This window comes from Sinocyclocheilus grahami, unplaced genomic scaffold (genome assembly GCF_001515645.1).
Source record: "Sinocyclocheilus grahami isolate Dianchi unplaced genomic scaffold, SAMN03320097.WGS_v1.1 scaffold863.1, whole genome shotgun sequence".
Taxonomy (NCBI): domain Eukaryota; kingdom Metazoa; phylum Chordata; class Actinopteri; order Cypriniformes; family Cyprinidae; genus Sinocyclocheilus; species Sinocyclocheilus grahami.
In genome coordinates, this window is record NW_015506042.1 from 24896 (window position 1) to 38132 (window position 13237).

The 13237-nt window shown below is 36.7% G+C and overlaps 2 protein-coding genes across 2 annotated transcripts in view; both read left to right on the forward strand.

The window, feature by feature from the left end:
• The window catches only part of LOC107563216 (Fc receptor-like protein 2), a 5861-nt gene extending 1132 nt beyond the window's left edge, over positions 1 to 4729 (forward strand). The window contains 8 exon segments of the mRNA XM_016248030.1: positions 594 to 629; positions 1348 to 1621; positions 1670 to 1812; positions 1957 to 2127; positions 3147 to 3449; positions 3677 to 3919; positions 4004 to 4129; positions 4599 to 4729. Of these exon segments, the coding sequence (XP_016103516.1) occupies positions 594 to 629; positions 1348 to 1621; positions 1670 to 1812; positions 1957 to 2127; positions 3147 to 3449; positions 3677 to 3919; positions 4004 to 4129; positions 4599 to 4729 (1427 nt within the window).
• Positions 4730 to 6846: 2117 nt separating this feature from the next.
• kcnj2b (potassium inwardly rectifying channel subfamily J member 2b) lies at positions 6847 to 10553 on the forward strand. The gene is made up of 2 exons (XM_016248054.1): positions 6847 to 6929; positions 8416 to 10553. The coding sequence occupies exon 2, from the start codon at positions 8642 to 8644 to the stop codon at positions 9971 to 9973; it is 1332 nt and encodes a 443-aa protein (XP_016103540.1). The 5' UTR covers positions 6847 to 6929; positions 8416 to 8641; the 3' UTR covers positions 9974 to 10553.
• Positions 10554 to 13237: the final 2684 nt, after the last annotated feature.

A 13237-nucleotide genomic window follows, 5' to 3' on the forward strand; every position in this document is an offset into this window, starting at 1 on the left:
ATATAGATAATTGCTATTATATTATGTAAATGATCAAGTGTTTTAGTGTTCCTTATTTATGTATTTTCTTGCTGCTCTGAGTTTCAAATCCAGCTCTATTCCATGATATATGAGTGAAAGACGAGTTTGAGAGAGGAAGTGTGCAGTTAGTGCTGTTTGTGAAGAGAAATGCACTCTGTTGTGTTGTAGATCTGTGGGTTTGTTCAATCATTCAGTTTTGTACTGTTTAATGGTGTTGATTTAGTTGTTGGTTTGTTTTGCAGTTATTATCGCTGTTGTCTATATATTCAGATACCTCTGCTATTAGTCAGATGTTTTAATGTTTATCTGGACACATCCAATCCAGATCACCATCATCTGTACTCATACAGATGCCATTATCTCTAGACAAATTATAAGATGACATAAAATACACAGTTGATCAGCTCGATGTTCACACTGTAATGACTTTTTTCTCTTTGTGTTTTAAGTGCTGATTTCACACATCCTCTCTGGAAACACTGAAGGTGAGAGAATTTGATTCGTATATTTCTCATACAGTTGATCAGCTCGATGTTCACACTGTAATGACTTTTTTCTCTTTGTGTTTTTAGTGCTGATTTCAAACATCCACTCTGGAAACACTGAAGGTGAGAGAATTTGATTCGTATATTTCTCACATATGAGTGATTCTACAGTAACTTACAAACCAACTTAGAGTTGAGAAATGAGAGTTACATTTTATTATGATTATAAATGCACAATTTTGACAAGAAATATTCATGGGACAGACAAATTAAAATGAAATCAAAGCACAGTAATTATTATACAGTGAGAGGACAAGATCTTCTGCTGAAAATTGTTCACCACTCATTTCCAAATTCCAAGTGACTATTTATTGACAGATATTCCCACACCAACTCTGTCTGTTGAGCCACAGAGTTCATTATTCACTGGAGACTCAGTTACTCTGAGATGTGAGGTGGATCAGTCATGGGATGGATGGGAGTTTTTCTGGAGTAAAAACTCAAACACTGAATCTACTGAAGATTCAACTAAAACAATCAATTCAGTGAAAGTCTCTGATGGAGGAGAGTACAGGTGCAGAGCACGAAGAGAAGGACATTACACAGATTACAGTGAACCAGTAACGGTGACAATATACGGCAAGTATTTTTTCTCATAAAATAAACTGCTCTGAGAACAGAATGAAAATTATTCATAATGATTCTTAAGATGCTGATTCTTTGACTGTAACAGCAATAGAGAACAACATTTCAGTCTAACCTGATTTTTCTTTTACAATCAAGTAACTGTGTTCATACAGTAAAAGCAGCACATTCATTGAGAATTGTTGTTGTTGTACAGAAAGACCAAAAGCCAAAGTGAGCATTAAACCTGATCAACATGTTTTCGGAGGAGACACAGTCACTCTCAGATGTGATATTGATGGTGAAGGAGTCACAGACTGGCAGTACAGCTGGTATAAAGATGGTTCAAACAGTGTATTCAGTGAACTACAGGAACACACATTCAGTCCTGTTACTGAGTCTGACGCAGGTAAATACTTCTGTTATGGAGCAGAGAGAGGAGGATCACAAACATCAAACATCGGTGATGAAGTTACACTGACAGTAGGTGAGTTTGATCATCTCTTCATACTCACACTCTTTACATGTTATTAAATGAGTGATTTCTCAATTTCAGTTCCTAGAGCAGTTTTAAGTGTTTCTCCACAGAAGTGGTTGACTGAAGGAGATCCAGTGACTCTGATCTGTGAGGTTTACGGCTCCTCTACAGGCTGGACATTCAGCTGGTACGCGGTTTCATCAGGTAAGATATAAAAGTTCAAGTCAGAAATATTATTGAGATAAAAAAAATACTGAATCAATCTAAATCGTTTTATACCCGAGGTAATTTACAAGACTTCTGTGGAAACAGCTTCTTAAGGTAGATGCACATTTTTACTGTTTACAGACTACAGAAATCGTTATAAGCTGCTCTCAGACAGCAGCAGAGGAGCTGGAGGAAACTACACTGTCAGTTCTGCTGCTCTAAAACACACAGGAGTTTATGTGTGCACAGCAGAGAGTGGAAAACCAGGTTATTATACAACCTACAGCAACAAACAGCCAGTATGGGTCACTGGTGAGTACAAACTGAATGAATGAAGCCATACTTAAACAATAATGTGTGAGAGTGTGTTATATGAGACACTAACTGATTACTCTGTATCATGAGAAATCAAATTTCTTGATTTTTATATACTGTTTCAGAAACCAAAACTCACCGTTCCAAAATATAGCATATAGCAAATGCAACAGCCTCTATAAGCTGAGCATTACACTGATTTTTCCACAGGTAATGGGTGAAGGATCTGAGGATCTCATTTGAGCTATTAAATAGCAATCTTTGTATATGCAGCTTGAAGAGAGCAAACATACATCTGTGCTTGACTTCATTTATGTTGTTTCTTCATCTCTTTCATATTACTTTGTCATTCTCATTTACACATTTAATTTCTTAATATTAATTTTATTCACTAACATATTACTTTTTTATTTTATATGATTTCATGTTACTGTAATCATCAACATCATTCAGCTTCTGGCAAGTTCATTATTACTGTAGGCTGTTTACTCCTGCTATGCAATGTAGTAGTTTGAATTTCTGCTACATGAATAACACATTAATAAACTGCAGAATGTGTGGTTATGGGTGTTTATTTGCACTTAAAATGTGACTCATCCAATCAGAATTTAGAGTCGAAACTTCCGTTTTGTAATAAGCAATGAGGTACAAGAAAGCTATGATATATTGTGATTTACAAATATGTTAAAAAATGATTCTGTCATAATTCACTGCTACTTTTGAATGGCTGTCGATACAGAAAAAAAGCTTTTTTGCTGCCAGAAAGTGTAGTTATGACATCTACCAGCAGGGACTGATGAGGTACCAGCAAAACTTTGACTCCTTTGTTACGGCCCTTTTAAATTCTGAGAGTCAGAGAGAGAGTGGAAAATGTTTATGAATAAATAAATATTAGTATTTGAGGAACAAAAATTACTAAGGATCTGAGGGAAAATAATTAAATATGCCTAATAAAAACGATATGTGCTCTGACCACTTTAATATAAATTTATTGTGAAACATTTCTCAAATTGTAGCGGTAATTGTCTTCTAAGGTGTTTCTCCTCGAGTCTCTCTGATCATCAGTCCCAGCAGAACTCAACACTTCCCATCTGTCTCTCTCTCTCTGAGCTGTGAGGACCAGAGTAACTCTGATAGATGGAGAGTGAGAAGATACACAGAGAGTTGGAGGCTGCTAGAAGATTGTTCATCATCAGTGTGGGCATCACAAACAGGATCTACATGTACAATCAACTCCATCATCACATCAGACACTGGAGTGTACTGGTGTCAGTCTGAATCTGGAGAGAACTATCATCATGTTAATATCACTGTACACTGTGAGTCTGTGTTCTTTTGTTTGACTGGCAGTTTACAATCAATAGATAAAGCAGGTTGATTAAACAAGTGCAGGATGCATCAGTGGGCAAAAAACACTCAATGGTCAAGTGGCACTAAAAATCAAGTTTTGTCAGAAAACATACTTTTTTTAAATTATTATTATTTTGATGTTACAATATTGTTAATATAATATTTGCAATCAGCTCATGTTTCCTCTGTTCTGTAGCTGATGTGATTCTGGAGAGTCCTGTTCATCCTGTGACTGAAGGAGATACTCTGACTCTACGCTGTTTATATCAACATTCAACCCCACCAAACCTCAGAGCTGATTTCTATAAAGATGGATCACTCATCCAGAATCAAACTACAGAGATGATCATCTCTACTGTCTCAAAGTCACATGAGGGTTTCTACTACTGCAAACACCCAGAGAGAGGAGAGTCACCCAAGAGCTGGATCTCAGTCAGAGGTGAGAATTAAAGATATTAAAACTATTGAAATGTGCCTGTATCATTTACAGCACTAATCTGAATGTAAAATGTAATTATCTCAGCTTCCTACAGAACATCAAGATCTGAAGGGTTCAATCTCATGATCATTGGAGTGACTGCAGGACTGACCGTCACACTTTTGATCATTGTTGTCTTGGTCCTTCTGTGGCGCTACAGAAACAACAAAGGTCCATCAACTGCCATAGTAAAATTCAATGACACATTTGCAGACACTAACTCTGTCCCTAAATCTTGTGAGCTGCCGTCCTACATCAGTCTAAGCTGGTTATCTGGTCTCCCAACCTGGTAAAGCTGGTATGTTGGCTAGTTTTAGAAGTTTTCTGCGCAGTTTTCTTCTGGACAGGCTGGGAGCTTAGGCTAAAAAGTATTTTTGTCCATCATATTTGTATGATACACATAGTTACTGCATATATAAAGTGCTCCAAATTAGTCACTTATTTTGTTCCATTTGAGTTACAATAGTATGCAGCCTATGAAGACAGCAGACAGTAAAGCAGCTTACTATGTTTTTGAACAAATCCATCATGTGATAAATAAAAACATGTCACTAAACACTATCATTCTCACACATGTATGCAAGAAGGAGATTAAAAGTCAGTTTTAAAACATTTACATACTCATTTTATGTTATCTTAGGTGTAAGATCTCAGTCTCGCTCTAGTGTCAGTCAACAGCAGAACAGCAGTCAGACATCAGAGCAGAACCAGAGTGACGCGGGAAACAACACACTGCTGTCTGGTCAGTCTTTACCTGTTAACCATAAATAAATACATATAAATCTTTACAAGCTGAGATGAAAGACACTCAGGTATAACTTTTAACTAACAGGACTGATCTCACAACTGAAAAACTCAAGTTTAACATGATATTTGTTTAACTGACAAATTTCAGCTGGATGTTATTTTATTATCAAAAACTGCATAACAAAACATTCAGTGCTTTATATTTTTAAACCTACCTGAACACAATATTTTTTCTGTGGAATTGAAATCATAAGATGCATGATAAAATATATTTTTTAATATACTACTCGAAATTAATGTATTAATTTATTGCAGGAACTGCTCATATTTATGAGTCTGTTGATGAAACGATTAACAAAGACATAATTACAGGTAACTAATGATGTCATTTAAATGACTTTCTCATAATAATATTTTTACTGAATCAGCAGTTGTTTTCTAAAGAAAGTAGAAATCAAATCCATGTTTGTTTGTTTGTTTTCACTGTTATATTTGCAGAGGAAATTAAGTTAAACCAAGTTTTTATTTGTCTATTATGCATTGTAGGCAGTGTAAGTGGACCTGCTGAACACATCTATGCTGAGATTGAGCTCAAATCTACAAGTCTTTTAGGGAATACCAGTGAAAGTTCTGACATTGTTTACTCTAAACTGACCCTGGTGACCTATCAAGGTGAGTGTCAAAGTAAAACCATCAATCACAGTTCACAAGGAGCCACTGAAAACTGCATCTACAAGCATCGCTGAGAATTTAAGAATGAAATCAAATACTGTATAAAAAATTTTTTATATGAATTTAATATTTATTTCTATATTTTCAGCTGCTGGATCTAATGATGTGACGTATGCTCAGGTTAAATAAATGCCCGGAGGACAAATTTTCAATCCCAGGATACTGATGAGTTTAGATTGAGAAGGGCTGGAGAATGACCAGGATCATCAATGCTTTATCATCTTTGTGATACTGAGCACTTGATGGTTATCAGTACTTAATATTGTGACGCAAGCATTGATGTGCTTCAGTGACTATGCATGCTAATCTTTGAAAAGCAGTGAACTGATTATACACTATTTACAAAAAATAATAAATGGGGCAGTCATGGCCTAATGGTTGGACTTGTAACCCAAAGGTTGTGGGTTCGAGTCTCAGGTTCGGCAGGACTGAGTAATCGGTGCTCTCTTCCACCCTCAATTCCACGACTGAGGTGAGACCCTTGAGCAAGGCACCGAACCCCCGACTGCTTCCCACTGCTCTGTGAGTGTGAGTATGCGTGTGCGCGCACTTGGATGGGTTAAATGCAGAGCACAAATTCCGAGTATGGGTCCAATATTTTTTTTTAAATACAGAGAGAGAGAATGGCACTGAATTGGCCATTGCATTCATAAGCTCAACAGAATCGTGTGTGATTGGTTATAATGCGCAGCGCTGTAAAAACGCGTCTGGCAAAACGCAAATGCAGATTTTAATTTATCAGATAAAATTTTTCATAAAAATTATTATTTTGCTATTTTTTGTCTTTTGGAAGCTGCATTCAGTCTCAAAAATCTGAGGGAGCACATACCCTCTTGCAGGGCATGATGCCTCTGCTCTGCTGTGGGGCAAAACTCTTGGTACAAATGTATTTTTTGTTAAAAATCTAATAACATGAAAACTCTGGATGTTTGTCATACTTGGTTTATAATTTATGTAATTGTCACTAAAACTATGATAACTGACACATTTAACTTTTGTTTCACAGAAAAAAATTAAACAGTCCTTAAGGGGGTCGTCTTCCCCCACCCTTCCTTATTTCTAGCAGCTAACGTCGCGATATGACACTCGTGCTTAGGCTTTATTCTTTTCGGTTTTCAAGATTATTAACATGTCAAAAAAAAAGTATGCAATGTTTTTTTTCTTAAAAACTTAATAAATATGAAAAGAAATAATACTAATTTATTGTATCAATTATTTAAACCTGATTATTGTGTATTACATCATGTTATCGTGAAGGCATCCTGTGAGAGATGCTGTAATCACAGCTGTCTGTCATGACAGCAGGGCGGAGATTAAAAGGCTTTTTAAAACTATTCTTCGATCGGCTTGGGCTTTGGCCGACAATGAGTGAGATGATCGAAACCTCCATCAAGCCACTTCATGTTTGACTGATCTTTCCCACCGGATAACAACAACTGCTATCTGCAGAAATGTGCTGATCTAAACTTCTGTTGCTCTTGAACTCCAGAAGGTAAGCTTCGTTTTAGTTATGTGGCAATATCTTTGTTTAACAGTAGCTAAAACTATTATTGCTGTCATTGGAACCGAGCAGTTACCTCTGTGCAACTGTCACAAATTCAGGTTTAGGCCATTTTTATTAAGTAACTATTTTAACTTCATTGACAATTGTCAAATAAAATGTTATCCTATCAGTTTGTGAATTGTGGTGAATTATGCTTACCCTTGTTTATTTTATTGATAGCTTAACTATCTTTCAATGTGCAGCATTTTCAAATAGTATTTTGTGGAGATTCATAATTATATATTTATATTATATGTTTATGTAGATTTAAATTACAATATTAAAATGTATGAATGGGTAAAAGGTCCATACTTTCTGGTTGTCTTACTTGGAAACAGACAGTCACATTATAGCAGACAACACTGTATTGATCTCCTCAGAACAAAAGACAAATCAAGTGTATTTATTTATGTAATGTGTTTCCATCCCCCTATATAAACCTTCTTTTATAATTCCACCTGAACAAAATAAATAAGCACAAGCTTATTTGAACAAGTTACAAAATAATGAAAAAGATATTCAAATAAGATTTAACTGTATCTGGCATGAAGCCCCTTCATGATGTGTATTTTTATTATCAGTTATCACCTTGCATGTCATCATGCAATTTAGAGAGTGTTGAATAGCACATCAGTCATTAAATAATTATTTTGTAGAATTTGTTTTCCTTTGTACTCGCATACTGAATTTTGTGTTATGTTTTATGTTTTGCATTTCAGTTTTAACCTGTTTATTGTTTAATAATACAATAAAGTACAAATAATGTTTATGTTTATTGTCCTGCAGTGTGACACTTTTAATTTAGTTGATTCCAAAACTTGTTTCTGTTAGTGTATTGGGTCTATTTAGATAATATAAATAACATTAACGGAATTGAAGGTCAAATGCAGCTCATTCGCTATATAAACTGTCCTCTCATTTTAAACTGTGCTGACACTAAACTTCATATAAAACGTTTTGAAACAGCATTTTTCTTCCCTCAAATTTTTATATAAATACTGTGGATGCTGTTTTAATGACTTCATGTTTATTGGCAAACTACCTGTATATGGAACATTTGTACTTTTAAAAGTGTATATGTCAACTATATATTCATCTAAAAGTCATTATATATTATATATTTGGTATTATATATGTGGTGTATAATTCTCTGACTGAATATGCAGCTCTAATCTGAACATCTGTATTTCTGGATACTAGCTCTGTCAGGTCATGTCAGAAGTTACATCACTCTTGATATTAAAGTCAGCCAAAGGAGGAATGACCTTACATGCATTGAAATATTTATCTTGATCTTGACAGTTAATCTTTAAAACCCTGTAATGTCAGAGTTCGTAAATAATAATTTTCTTTGTGCAAACTGAACAGGTTGGCCTCACATTCCCCAGACTCATTCCTTCAGATCTCTTACTTTGTCTATGTGTTATTTCTACAGCCCTGCTTTGCCGATGAGGACCACTTAATCCACGGAGGAGGAGAGATCCGTGTAGCCTCGGCGAAAACATTGTTTCTTTGGAGTGGCCATCTCAATGCTTGCTTGATGCCAAGGAATTACAGATTTTTTATGTGGTGGTACATGTGAGAGGTCGAAAGTGTTTCTCCAACGCGTCCTCCAAAAACTCAGACTGTTTTCCAAAGCAGACGAGTCTCAACCCCCTCCTATGGTGGTGATGGGAAGTGTGAGAACACACAGGTACAGCATAGTTTCCTCTGAGGAAGGCGGGATGAAGCTGTCCGCTATTGCCATGCAAAATGGCTACGGCAATGGAAATGTGGGTGGCAAAGTGCACATGCAGCAGCAAGCACAAACCCGCTTCGTCAGCAAGGACGGACACTGCAACGTGCAGTTCATCAATATGAGCGAAAAAGGTCAGCGCTACCTGGCTGATATCTTCACGACGTGCATTGACATCCGTTGGCGTTGGATGATGGTCCTCTTCTGCCTCTCCTTCCTATTGTCCTGGCTTCTTTTCGGACTTATATTCTGGCTCATTGCACTTTCGTCTGGGGACTCGGAGAATCAAGAGCAGATATGCATTTCGAACGTTGACAGTTTCACGGCAGCTTTCCTATTTTCTGTGGAGACACAAACAACTATTGGTTATGGCTACCGATATGTAACAGAGGACTGCCCCTTTGCTGTCTTCATGGTGGTTTTCCAGAGCATCTTGGGATGCATCATTGATGCCTTCATCATTGGTGCGGTCATGGCTAAGATGGCCAAGCCTACGAAAAGAAACAAAACCCTTGTGTTCAGTCACTATGCCACAGTAGCTATGAGAGATGGTAAACTTTGTCTAATGTGGAGGGTCGGGAATCTCCGGAAAAGCCACCTGGTGGAAGCTCATGTTCGCGCCCAGCTGCTCAAATCCCGCACCACCGCTGAAGGCGAGTTTATTCCGCTGGATCAGATAGACATTGATGTCGGATTCGACACTGGTATTGACCGCATATTTTTAGTGTCCCCCATCACCATCGTGCATGAGATTGATGAGGACAGTCCTTTCTATGATATGAGCAAACAGGAACTGGAAAGTTCGGGGCTGGAGATAGTGGTGATATTGGAGGGCATGGTGGAAGCTACGGCTATGACCACTCAGTGTCGCAGCTCTTACGTGACGAGTGAAATCCTGTGGGGCCATCGCTTTGAGCCGGTCCTTTTCGAGGAGAAAAACCATTACAAGGTGGACTACTCACGCTTCGAGAACACCTACGAGGTTCTCAGCACACCTCAATGCAGCGCTCGAAATTTGGCCGAAAAGAAGTACATCAGGTCTAGCTCCAACTCTTTTTGTTACGAGAATGAAGTAGCATTCACGGATAAAGAGGAAACGGAGGATGACAACGATGATGATGACGAAGACCAGAAGAACATCAGAAGGGACAGCGTGGTCTTGGAAGGATCTAATATTGATGATGTCAAAAGCATAGCTTCCAGTCAGGATTCTTTATCACTACAACTCAAACCTTTAAGACAACAGCCTGAGTTCTGACCGATTTAAGAAATATGCATTGTATATGCTGACTAAATGGTGTGTAGCATAAAAGGCTGTTTTGCTGCTATTTTGAAAGCAAAATGTTGCCAGGAACCCAAAAGTCTGGGTTGCAGATGTGTTGTAACTTTCACTTAGGCTTGTTATCTAAGAAGACAGATCAACAAGCATTAAATTTTGATGCCATCCAGTCAGAGAATACCAAACATGTTTGATATTTTGATCTAATTTTAGAACGCTTATTGATTTATTTATTACACATCAGTGCTAACAGTCTATTTTACTTGGGTAGAGCTAGTTTCCTGTCCACCATCTTGGATGCATTTTTTATTTCACTGAGCTTGTCACAATGCATTCTGGGATTGCTTTCTTCATTAAGGATAGATTTGGCCAAAATAAGGTAGGCTACCTTAGGAAGTAGCATAATGCTGTTACCTACCTACTTTGGGAACAGCTTTCACAACTGAAGCCAGTCTATGATGCTGTCTAGGTATGTAGCTTACTAAGTTTTGGAGCAGAGGATGTCCAAACTCAGTCCTAGAGGGCCACTGTCCTGCAGAGTTTAGCTCCAATTGGGGTCTAATTGAGGTTGGAGCTAAACTCTACAGGACAGTGGCCCTCCAGGAGCAGGATGATTTTGCAGGACAGATGGTTTTGTTGGATTGTCCCCGCACACAGGTTTTTAATAGCACATTCAGGATAATACCTTGTGCAAAAGCCAGTGATAAAATTATGTTTGTCTTCAAAAGCATAGGCGGTGTAATGAAGGCTGTAGTGAAAATGAAAACCAAATGTTTCCTTTTGATCTGGTCAATGCCATTAAATCTACAATAGAGGGACATTTTAAACATTTGAAACTCATTGCAATTATGTCATGATTTAAGATAAATGAGGTTAGAAACCTAGCCTCCATATTTCACATGTGGTTGTGACTGAAAACAGGTTTTTTATGGTGGCAGGATATGCCTATATGGATCACAGATGGTTTAAAAACCTGTTAATGAGCTGGTCTCTTAACAATGTTGTATTTCTCTCCTCTTTCTACAAATGCAATTCTGTACAAAAGTAAATTATGTTGATATACAGTGCATAATTGATTGTGTTGGTTATAATGTGTTATAATATCAGTATTGAAGATTAGCCATACATTTTTAATGAGAGTATTGCTAATCTAGGGCAATTATTGTTTTCATGTAGTGAATGTACCATAAAACTCCTCAGTCCATGTACATCTTCTGTGATCTTGTCAAAAATGCACTTAACATCTCAGGGGTTGGATGAAATCTGGCATTCGTTCAACACGAGCGGTCAAAGAGTTGTAAATATATACACTACAGCAAATCTGAATAATATGTAAAGAATGTCGTGTTCATAGCAGTAAATGTGCTTTCGATGTGCAATAGAGCTTTAGTGACTAAAGACATGAAAGTTAATGTTTATGAAAGAAGACATGAATGTTACTTATCTGCTGCTGAAAGATAAATATGTTGATAAAAGGTATACTATTTTGTTTTATATTACAATGTATTACAACCAAGGCAATGATGACTTGCATTGCTGGCAGGTTTTAAAAACCAGAAAAAGTAGGGAACCAATATCTAATCAAAGGTTTTTATATATAAAACTGTGACAGTAGCTATCACAGTAAAACTTAACAGTGATTGAAAATACCATCTGCAGTGTGCTTTAAAAAAATTAATTATTGCTCGCCTTGGTTTGTATTAATTTCAAGGTGGACACAGTCCATTTTAAAATGTTTGTTTGACAACATATTTTGTCATTTTATTTAGGTCTGCAACATATTTGTATATTTCATTAAGATAATTGTATTTCAATCACATCATAAATTATGTAATCCTAACAGATAACATTCCAAAGTATGACAGCATACATCTATTTGACATATTCAACACTGTACATTTAAAGAGACAATTCATTAATTTTTAGACTGTAAATAGTTGTCACTGAGATCATCCAGACAAAGATTGTCTGGCTGGACTAATTTAAATCCATGACCCTAGTTTGTGTAAACAGAGTATCGATTGGACACAGGAGATCCAATGAGAGGATTGGATTTTGTTCTGCTGAAAGTCTGATTTCACCCAGAGGGAATTTTCCACATTATCCAATGACATGTCCTCTTTACTAGAGGGAGGGAGGGGGAGCAGATAAATTACTTCATTGGCCATCAGATGCCTATGAACAATCAAAAAGTAAATAGATAAATACAAATGAAATACTATAGATAGATAGATAGATAGATAGATAGATAGATAGATAGATAGATAGATAGATAGATAGATAGATAGATAGATAGATAGATAGATAGATAGATAGATAGATAGATAGTCTGGGAGAAAAGTTACTCTCACCTTTAAAACAAGTTCATATCCTTCATAATCTGAGATACAAGATAAAGTACACGAGGAAATATGAACCCGCTGTTGCAGTGAGAGTTATTAACGGAGCAGTATCAGTTCAGGTGTGGTCAATTTAATCTCTAATGGTATTCTTGATGAATGAAGTCTGTTTGTGAGATTAGGATTATCCCTCTATCATGTTCTGCAGGGGAATCTATGACGCACAGTTTCACAGGGCAGTGAAGTACAGTCAATGGGTTTTAGTTCAAGCCTAGTGAGTTTAAGAATTTGCATCAATATGTTTCTCACTCTTGAATTTGAATCAATCAGGTATCTGATTTTTGTTTGCAGTGAGTGCGCAAACAAAAACGTTGAGTGTGTTAAGTGACATCCCAGCAAACATACCCGTGTGGACCCACTGTGGGGTTTCTGTGGGACAGTGTGGGAAGAGCAAACCCACACTAAAACCATGTGGGTTAGCCCGCGTGGGGCCCACAGCAGTTTTGCTCTTTGGGGGCCCTATGTGGGTTTTCTGTGGGCAAGCCCACTGCGGGTTATAATGTTTTTTTTTTATGATTTTCTTTTTTTTATCTACATGCAAATTTTGCATTAAAATAAGATTTATGTGGCAATGATGGTAAAATGTAAACAATAAATTGTCCACAAAAATGTAATATTTTCAACAGCTCATCCAATACTTAACTAAAACGGCACACGGTCAACAAGAAAACCACTTGGTTTGTAGCTGCTTGCAGACAAAGTCAGACAGATTATTTTACCATATTACAAGTTCAAACCCCAATTAGACCTCATCAAAACACACACACACACACATTATATATATATATATATATATATATATATATATATATATATATATATATATATAATATATATATATATT